The following is a 10861-nucleotide window of genomic DNA, read 5'->3' as shown; positions in this document are numbered from 1 at the left end:
AGCTTGTCTCGAAAATGGCTGCAGGGCAGGTCTTATAAAATAACAATAATATACAGGTAACATTTAATGTGAGAATAATAATACTACTACTAATAAGAATAATGAACATGAGTGAATACATTTTTAATCTGAAGGTCCCATTTGACTTTTAGACGGCCTGTTTCAGTTTAAAAAAAAAGTTATTTGTGTGTAAAATAGGTAATCTACCATACAGTACAGTATATCAATTCTAAAATATCAATTCCTGCTCATTTCTTGACTGCCTAATGAAACAAGTTATCTTATTCAGATGTTTTATTAAATAAAATAGTTGAAAAAAACCCAAACAAAAATAATAACATGAAATAAATTCCTTCTAATTAACCAATTTTTGAAAGAAATTGCTAATGCAACAAATTACAAGACCCTTCTTGGAAGTAATTAACCTTTTCATTTAATAAAAAAAAATATATAAAATGTGCTATTGTTCTTTTTAGCAATTTTCTTTTAGTTTATATTTACAGTACATCATCCACACACACACACGTGATGGAGTAAACCATTCTATTCTGTTGTTGCGTTGAAAATTGAAATATAGTTTTGTATTGACTCTCCTTTTGTTTATCTGTCATATAAAAAAGCCCAAATGACCAGGAAGACACCACAGGTAACACATTGATCATCTTGATATGCTTGTAAAGGCCAATAACTGTAGTGCAAATAATACGCAACACAATTGTTAAAAACATAAAGCAAAATCCTGTACATTCTCATAAATTATATCTCAAAAGTCATAAGTCATCGCATGAATGTATCATTCCATATTCACAATAATAAAATAAAATGAAGTGTTATTTGTTCAATCCAGATGTCTCTTGGTCAAAAGCACGGATTCTGTTTTTGATGTGACTCAGTTTGGCTTTCAAGTAGCCACAACGTTGCTTTTTCTCCAAAAAAGTAGGATCCTGTAACAGAAAGTAAAAACCTCCAATCATTGGTGACCCCATTTTTCTCTTCTGCTCACCGCCACCTTGCCCAATCCATTTTTCTGCGGGATGCAAATGAGATTTTCCACAGCCTCGATGGACACCATCATCTACACAACACTACTGTAGCGGCGACATTATCATCACTTACGCTTTTTTTCTGCTCATACTGCTTTACGATATTTTGAATCCTGTCTCGGTTCTGGAAAAAAAAACAGCAGCAAATGATTTGGAAGTTACTTGAGGTACACACGCATGATATTATTTGTCTTACAGTAAATTTAAAAAAAATTATATTGAAAAGTCCACACAACCCTCTTCAAATGCCACGGTGGAGGAAAAAAATCTCTCTCTCTCTCTCTCTCTCTCTCTCTCTCATCTAGAGGGTTTTTTTTAAAGTGGGGAAGTAGAAATAATAATGTGGCGTTAGCACAAACCTTCAGGTTTCTGTTAGAAAGCAAAAAATAAATTTAAAAAATCAGGGAAAGACAAACACCTGAACTTTATTTGGGTTTAATCAGAAGCACTTTAAATGTTTGCAGGTGTGTGAAGAGTCCCATTTAACATCCATCTATCTATACACCTCCGCTACTACATAGCTCAGTTGTTTATTCTTTACTTCGCTTGATAGGATGCATATTTTTCTCATTTAGTTGTACAGGTTATAGGTCACATTAATGCTGGATTAAAAAACATTTATCTCGGTCTCAGTATTTGACCACAAAAATCTGGCGTTTGAACTGGGCTGTATCAACTGTCAAAAAAAACCAAACAAACAGGAAGTACCCTTTTACTTTACCACAGTCTGTAGTTTTTATTTTGTTTGAATAAAGAAGTTGATTCAGAACTTCTACTTTAACGGGTCTTTATCATGTCTACTGAAGTACAAAGTGTGTGTACTTTTGCCACTTACAGTACGGTACTTGGATGCTATGGCCATTGCGTATTTGTATTTGATATACACTAAACCCCACTCAATTCCATCTTCGTGGATTTTATCTGTCTGATTATTTATTTATGTATTTCTTTATTGTACAGTTAATAACTATTTTGGTCTAATTCTTGAAGAAATGGCATGTAGTTCCACTTTTAACCATTAGGCAGCGGCACGCTTATTTAGTTTGAGATGCATCAATTTGAAAGAAGAAGAATGAAACAGGAAATACTGAAATTCAGCGCAGTTTTTAAAAAATAATTGAACGTCATTAACCATCATCCTGCTTTTTAGGGTTACAAACAGCAACAGCTGTAGGTTCACTTTATGTACATCTCTAGGTATGATGCATATTGTAAGAGAAGATCGTTTGGAAAAACAGTTTGTGTACTGTAAACACAGAAGGATTGGCTCACTATTGTACAATTTTTTAATGTTATCTATTGCTTTTGTGCACCGTCAATATATGTGTTTGAATGATTGTAAAAGTGTGTCTAAAGAGTAAAATTAATGGATTTCACTTATTGGATGGTCTTGAATTGAACATAACCCCCTGCGATGAGGGGATTACTTTCATTGCAACAAGCGTGTGAAACGTTGATTGACATGGGTCATCGCATGGCTTACCTCTCTGCTTTTTCCATCTGTGATGAGTCGTGCCATGACGGCATCCAGTTCACTGAACTTACTCAGGGTGGCACTGATCTCTTTGTAAAGCTCTTCGTACTCCTGATACTGATCATTGAACACAGCTTTGTATTTTTCCCTTTCTTCCACACAGCTGATCTCTGGGTACTTCCTGCAGCGACAGATAAGACAGCCAAGTTGTCAAACAGACTCTCGAATGGCCAGTCATGCAGATGTCTCCAAATTGTTGGCTCACATGACATAGTCTGCAATGATGTGCACTTTGGGGATGCAGCCAGGCGCCGCGGCTTTGTTCTGACAGTCGGGGCTTCTCTGGAAGTCAGAGGTGAGCACCTGCTGCTTGTTTTGACCTTTATTTCCTCTCGTGTCGCTTTCAGTCTTGAATGAAATGTGTTTTGCTTTTGGTGGGGCCAGGAGGTTCTCCCCTGGATTCTGAAGGGACAAAAGTATCACGTTTTTTGTTTTGTTTTTTTTTGTTGTTTTTTTTGCCAGCATCTGAACATACACGACTCACCAAAAGTGATAGAGACAAACCCACTCTACTTTGTAATCAAAACTGAGTTAAAAAAAGAACTATAATGAATAATGCAAATCTCTTTTATCCCTGTGATGACAGGTTCACTTCACATGCATGATAATTAAACCAGTAGGTTAACTGCACTTTGTTCATTTTTACATATTAAAGCGAACTGAGAAGTGCATTGCATTTAATTAAAAAAAAAATCCCACTAAATTATTGTGAGGGCAGAATCACTCACACTGACAATCTTCTCAACATGTGACAGCAGAACTTACTGCGTCTTGTCTATTTCGTGTCACACATTGAATACACTCAAGCAAGTGAACAGTCAATTACATTATGTTCGTGTTTGCCAGCAAATAAAAGCTTATTCATCACTAACAAATGAAAGCAAACTCACCGCAGATTCTCTTGACTGACATTAAATTACATCAGATTTGCTCTCCCTCCTTTTGTTCTGTGACTGATTTTGGCTTGTGTACTTTCATTAGTGGGATTGCTAATGTCACCTCTTATAAATCTGCTGCTTGAAAAAAAACCTAATTAAAATAACTTGGCAGATGTTTAGGTGATGTGATGCAGAAGTGGCATTTACAACTTTTGGATTTGCTGAGTGTGAATAGAAGCAATGGACATTTAAAAAAAATGGACAATGTTGTTACGTCTGTTGAAAGCTAACTAGCATGCTAGCCTCTTTGGAAGGACCTTTGCGACTGTGGACTCATATCTAGTCTCAAAGATTATGACAGTTAATGGAAACTAACAAAAATAACTAAAACAAAAATATGAACATATTTTTTGTTCATGAAATAAAATTAAAACAAAAATGCTTAAAAAAGAAGGACACTAACTGAAACTACATCTGACCTTTTATAAAAAAAAAAACTAAAACTAGCTTGATGTCTTTGTTTAGTGGTGTGTTGTGAGTATTTTCCAATGGAGTGTGTGTGTGTGTGTGCTTGGCTTAATAAAGGTTGGGAAACACTGCTCTCAGGGAATTGTATTTGTGTATTGAATTATTTGGGGGGGGGGGCGGGTTCTTAGTGGGAGCCCTGAACCATGTTTCTTTTTAATGTGATAGTGTATTTTAAGACGTGAAACCGTAGGCAGAAAAGAAAACGTAGCCATTTTTCTGTTTCAGAGTTTCTTTTTCACTTGTGCATGTCATTGTTTTTGAGGATAGACTTGCCACTGGTCCCAATCTTGTAGCATCGTAGCATCCGTATGGCCTTGTAGCATGCAATTGTCAGTGTTGCGGTTATTGTTGTTGCCGATGAAGTGGATTTCTAAGACGGCAGCGATCACAATCACTGAAGCTAAGCTCTATGCTCTCCAAAAACCATCTTGTTTTTATATTTCTGATCTATGAAAACCAGTCTTTTCTATGTGTGTCGTGGGATTGACATCGTGCCTCTACAGGCTCCACTTCACCCTGATGTATCACATAATGAAAATGTAGCAAGAGTTTCTCACCATTGCCTTGTCCTCAAAGTCCACCCTCTCTCTCCGTCTGGCCTCGTGCCGCCACATCTTCAGACAGACCAGAAAACTTCCCAGATACATGGTCATGTTGATGAAGATGAAAGCGGTTCCCGCCATCTGGCCCCCTTCAACTCGACACAGACCTGCTAAGATGGGGTTAATACCGACGGTCATGTAGCACAGCCCCCCGCGGTTCAAGTCGTTCATGTAAACTATGGCTGCCGCCATATAGAGTAGGAACAGTGTTACGTTGATCAAGGCTTCAGTCAGAGGCCACCAGGGCGCATCGAGGAGGATGGTGCGATAATACATGGTCATTCCCAACACCAAGAGGATCATTGTCATGACCCAACACACTCCTGCCACCGACACGACAAAGGGAGTCAAAGGTCCACTGTAGCTGTATCCCGACAGGCCCATTCCGTTGTTGTAGACGCCGTTATACAACCCGTACGTGTTGGACCATTCGCTGTCTTTGTGGATGTAGCTGATGACGCAAGTGACCACCATAGCCCCGAACAGAAGCTCAAGGCCAGCGAGAAGTCGCAGCAGGCCTGGCCATGACTTCAAGTAAGAATACTTTTGGTTGTAAACCTCCACCTTCTCAGCATAGTACTCGGCAGGATGGATATGCGTGAGTAGGGAATCCTCATTTGGGCTTTGATTGGTTTCTTTTAAAAAAGGTTTTTCAGGGGTCTCGTCCCATTTCCTGCGCTCCACAAAGGGACTCGCGGGAGGGCTCACCCTGGTTCCATTAGGGAGGATCTCGATCGGACCACTGCTGGCTTCGGAGTCATCACCACCGTCTTTTCCCCACTTCCACTTCATGCTTCCCCATGAATTAGGGATGAGTGATTTCAGCTTATTCAAACTCCCTTTTGTGTCGTTTTTGTCCTTCTCTAAATAATGTGGCGCACTGGATGTGCTGCTTGTGGAGTCATCGTTGGCTGCGCTACTTTCTGGTGTGGGCGTGTGACTCACCCACACGGGCACTCCAGTGGGCTTCTGCATCGTGTGGGCTAATTTCAGTGATTCACTGAAGAAAAAAAACAAAAAACGATCATGACATAATTGCTCTGTGAAAAAGAAATCAGATGGTATTACTGTCTCTGTATACAAACTCAACCTTGAGTAATCGAGGCTACCAAAAACAAAATAAAAACGGTAATAGATGGTCAGAATATTTTAAACCAACTTTTTATTCCAAGGGCTCACTTGTGTTTTTGAAATTCTGTTATGGTGTGATGAAACCAATTTTGCATCTTTAAGCCATAATTCCAAAAAATATGTCTGGAGGAAACACAGCAGGATTGAGGAAATGCGGCTCAGAAAATGAAAGGATGGATGATTCTTTGACATAACACTAGAGGGCCCTACTATATCACTAGTTGCTACTAATACCTCGCTTTGACAATCCCTGCAACCGCGGAAAAAATGTACATAAGCCACAGCCACTCTACTAGCTGTACCAGTCAGGTCATAGATCTTTATCTGGATCTCCAGACATTAAATAAGTGCTCAAAGAACATTTCATAATCAACTGTTTGACACGATTGAGTTCGAATACAAAACTATTTTGAACTTTTGTCCATCATAAAAGTGTACAGGCTTACTGTCAAACAATACAGCAACATTGCAACAGCAACAAGCCCAACATTGCTTAGCTGAAAATGTCACTTTACCTGACAATGGAAACTAGCTGAGGTCCAGGTTTATCTTCTGGCCTTCTCCATGTCTTACTGCGCCACTCGCCGAGGTGTTTAGTTTCTGCCCTGGAACTGATATGGACAGCAAAATGGCTACTCTGCCCACCGGGCCCTCAAGGCCCAGCCGTTCTCGATCTCTCTCAAGTGACTCACTGTCGGCTTTTGATATCCGTTCAAACACACACACACGGGTACACACAGAGGGCGAGTAGGTGGGAGGTGAAGCTTAAATATTAAACTTGAACTGCTTGTGCTGACTGGCGTTAAGTCTGTTCAGCTGTGTGAAAGAGTGAGTGAAAAGGAGAGACAGAGAGAGGGAGCAAAAGATTTTGAGACACAGAAGTTTTGCTTTGAAGAGCAAAATTTTTGAGAACGGAGCACTCGATGCTGTCAGCAAAAAGCCGCAGTTTGGTAGATAGTGAACGATTCTCCCAGAAAAAGAGGCCAATCACTTGCTTTTAGCTATTTATTGCATCTCCAAGCTAAAGTTTACTGTCAAACTAAACATAAAACAAGGAGAACTGTACCGTCGAATTTGAAATAACCACATGAATTTATGAAAGTCCGCTAGCTCAAGACTAACAGTCAATGCAAAACGCTTTTGAAAGGCTAATGAAACTAGCATCGACGTTGCAATTGATGAAGGTGCTGCAACACATGTAGAATGACACTATAGCAATACCGGCAAGCATATATTCTTTATCCTCTGCAAAATATGACTGCAGTTTAATGGGTCCTTTTAGTTGTGAAACTCTTCTTTGTGAATGTCTGATTATAGTGCCTTCAGTCGTAGTAAGACGCACGCACCAGAAGGAATATAATGTATAACGGTGTTCGATTCCGCCTCCGCCTACTGTTTGCATGTTCTCCCACACCCTGCGTGGGTTTTCTCCGGGTACTCTGTTTTCCTCCCACATTCCAAAAACATGCATGACAGAGTCTACCCTTGCCTGCCACCCTTGTGAGGATTAGCAGATTAGAAAATGGATAGATGGATTTGTGGCTTTCATTCTAGTCTTTCCCTCCCAGAATTATTTCACGTTAAAATATATATTTAAAAAATTTAAATAATTACTATAAAAACATGTAATGGCTTTATTTATTTAGAGAACACAACATTCATCCATAAATAAAATTAAACTATGTATAAATTCAACATTATCACACAATTGGTTGGTTAATTATACCACATTAATTATCAATAATTGCATCAAAAGTTGAATGCATGATTTGGTTGTAAATTCATTAAAAAAATATTTTTGATACTTTGTCGTTCAATACATTGGTTTATTGATATCTTGTAAATAATACAACATATTTGTAAAATATGTTTAGCTATCACCTATTATACCACTTATATTACATTAAAAATAGTTATTTTATCATTAAAATAATATATTTACATATACCTGTACATGTAACTATTACATTTCAAATAAACAAATGCAAATTTGGACTTTATTTTTTTTACCTCGTTTAAGAATGACGCAACTCATCGGTACATTTTAAAAATCAAATGACCAAAGTTTGAGGACTGGCAGTGCTTCAAGCTGTCTGCCTATTTCAATATTTTGGATTAATTCTTTTTTTTTTCCTTTCCCCAATTGTACAATTTGCCACTAGAGGGAAACAGACTCCTGGCTTTCTTCTTACATCCATCCCCCTGCAAACTGTTTACTCTGCTCGTCCTCTTGTTTCCTCTTATGCTTTGTAAGTAGTCAAGCTTTTCTTTCTTTCGTTTTTATACCTTGCCTCAGTTCATCGCTTAGAGACCCCTTCTTCAATTGAGGTGGGAATCCCAACAGAAGAGAACATTTACCGAGGATAATGGGTGTAATCTTTCAAATCAAAATATTTATCACCTGTTGAAATGAAAGGAATTTCACCAAATATGATTGATTTAAAAGTCCCTGACAATCCTAACCCCTATTCAAAGTAATTACCCCAAAATACCATTGGAAAAGTTGCTAGCTATTATGTTATGATTGCAAATTCATAATTTATCTGAGAAAAATGTAATGAGACTAAATGTAGATTTTTTTTCAAGAAATATAAGTCATAATCTTTAGATGAAGAAAGAAGCATATTGTCTGTCTATATAAATCGACTGTCTTTCATACTAACTCGTGGTTCATTGCCTTTATTTTTGCAACAGGCTAACCTACAAAGCCAAAACACGTACGTATAATTAATCTGATATTGTTTTTTTTTTTGTAATACAGAACTCATTGCTTGTCTTAAAAAATTCATGGAAAGAGGATCTTGGGGGGAGGGGGGAGTGTTTTAAATCACAATCGCAACAGGGGTAAAAATGCAATTAGATGATGTAAAACATGCAGGGAATGATTCCAGCTGTGTCATGTGACATCACTCTGCAAATGCAGTGCTGATTTTCATGGAGAGATAGCTAAGGGGAAGGACAACTGAAGTGACCCCCATCTCCATTCTCTACACACACACACACACACACACACACACACACACACACTCAGCAGTCCTGGTGCCCAATAGGGTAGCGGAAATACAGAACACAGCCCCCTTCCTCAAGTGAATTGAGTCCCACCCGTGGCCCTACCTTGCCACGGGCTACCGCATCTGCTGCCGCATTGTCACTCCTCAGAGCAAGTAGTCATAAGTAATATGCACACGCATGGAATAGTCATGCAGGGGGAGTCCATAGAAGATCAGTAAAAGTGCCCATATGTACAGTATCTCTCATGTGATCACACTGAGTAGTTAAAATATTGCAAACATTTTAGTACATAATTATACTCTGCTTTCGCATGAGGATTATGTGAAAGCCGATTTATGTTACGAAATTCTCACAGTGCACCACCAAACTGAAAAGTCATGATGAGTGCTTTCTTGATCCAAGAGTTTAATTCTTAACTTAAATCATTTTTCCCTCAAATCCTCTTTTCCCATTGAAATGAATGGAAACACCATTACAGTATTCCATTCCTGTCTTCCCCCAAAAAACAAAATTGTTTCATATATACAGTATATACAGTATATATATACATATATATATACAGTATATATAATATATAGATAGATAGATAGATATATAGATATAATACACATGCAACCAACAACTCCCTACCATCTTGAACTGAGCTGTATCGAATCAAATTATATGCCTGCTGAATCTAATCGAACCGAATTGTTACAGTTTCAGATAAACCGTCCGTGAAATGTATTGCACCCCATGTTTCAAGATATGGATTGAATAATCTTTTATTGGAGAGATGCACACCACTGTATTCTACAATCAATAATAAGCCTCCTGGTCTGGTTGGCAAAATTGGCGTAACATTCAGTTAAAAAGCAGACCTTCAAAATAAAAGCACGCCAGTATATTAACAGCTTTCCCACACTTAGTTGGCCTTATGGTAGCTTATTTAGCAGGTACTCTCAAAATGTTTTGGCCTTGTTTAATGTGTGTGGCTGTTAAATTATCCCGACAGTGTTTTGAAACCACTATTAAACTGTATACTTTTAATTTGAATCAATTCATGTTTATTTGAACCACAAGCGAGCAAAAAAATGTAAAAGGTCTTTTTTGCATTTCCGCATGTGATAGCATCATGTGCACACTCACATTGCCCTTCTGACACATGGCTTGAGGCTTCACGCCAAGACAAGGCTCCTTTCTTCCTTCCCCAGCAAAATGAAGTTACTGTACAGTGGCCACCTCGTTTGTCTCCATTCACTCTGCTTGCTTTCTTGACCGAAGAGAAATCAGACACGCAGAAATGGAGCGGCAGAGAGAGAAATGAAATAAATGACACTCAAAAAAACATTGAGTGGAATGAATAGGCCCTCCACACCCACTCTGCACCTCTAGCTCAGTGTGCATTTGAGGAAAGAAAAAAAAACGTCTGGCAAGCTCGATCAATACTTGTATTTTCTCGGATTTCTCAAGTGTGCAGCAAAGCCTGTTAGCTGCTGGTGATAGGCAGGGCGTGAAGCATTATTCAGGTCCGTGCTGTTTGTCCGTGCACGGACATACGGGGAAAAGAAAGACACGGGCATGGATTTAATAAATGACCTGCCCAGCCTGCCGCAAGATATCCCCAAAGGACCTTTGGAAACCTGGGATGATCTCACTGCAACACGGTTCCACCCCCATTTTCACCCCAGTGTGAGGGTCAAATGCAGTAGTCGATGCAGTATTTTTTTTCTTCCCTCCGCATATACAATATGAAACTTTTGCACAAGAATTAGGCAGACCAAATTTCAGGTCTTACAGAAAAAAAAATCAGAAAAAGAAGGAAATCAGGCAATGGAGCCACCAAAAATGCACATTGTGTTTTGAAGCAAAGTCTAACTTTGCCCTATGAAAGTCTGCTAGCGTAATGTTAACGCGCAATGTAAAATGCCATAAATGGGCTAACCAAAGTAACATAATAGTTGTATCCCTTTAAGTAGTGGATATTTGAACATCAACGGTGCAGCAACATGGAGGCAGACAATATAACTCTTCTTTAATGCCTAAAATAGTTACGTACATCGCCCCCCCCCTTTTTATTTTGTGAAGTGATGGTGTTTTGTAAGGTGGATTAGGTCACTTAAGGTCCTAAACTCACTGCCTGCCACTGCTTAA

At 38.7% G+C, this 10861-nt stretch overlaps 1 protein-coding gene across 1 annotated transcript; it reads right to left on the bottom strand.

The window, feature by feature from the left end:
* Positions 1–108: 108 nt before the first annotated feature.
* LOC147194716 (MARVEL domain-containing protein 2-like) lies at positions 109–6409 on the bottom strand. The gene is made up of 6 exons (XM_086129718.1): positions 6232–6409; positions 4541–5585; positions 2783–2979; positions 2527–2698; positions 1117–1167; positions 109–944 (listed from the first exon to the last, which is right to left on the bottom strand). Exons 2-6 carry the CDS (start codon positions 5558–5560, stop codon positions 831–833), a joined length of 1554 nt encoding a protein of 517 aa, XP_085985844.1. The 5' UTR covers positions 5561–5585; positions 6232–6409; the 3' UTR covers positions 109–830.
* Positions 6410–10861: the final 4452 nt, after the last annotated feature.

This window comes from Hippocampus guttulatus, chromosome 14 (assembly GCF_054856545.1).
Source record: "Hippocampus guttulatus isolate MCC_2025c chromosome 14, RoL_Hgut_1.0, whole genome shotgun sequence".
NCBI classification, from domain to species: Eukaryota; Metazoa; Chordata; class Actinopteri; order Syngnathiformes; family Syngnathidae; genus Hippocampus; species Hippocampus guttulatus.
This window is presented reverse-complemented; position numbering and strand designations above follow the sequence as displayed.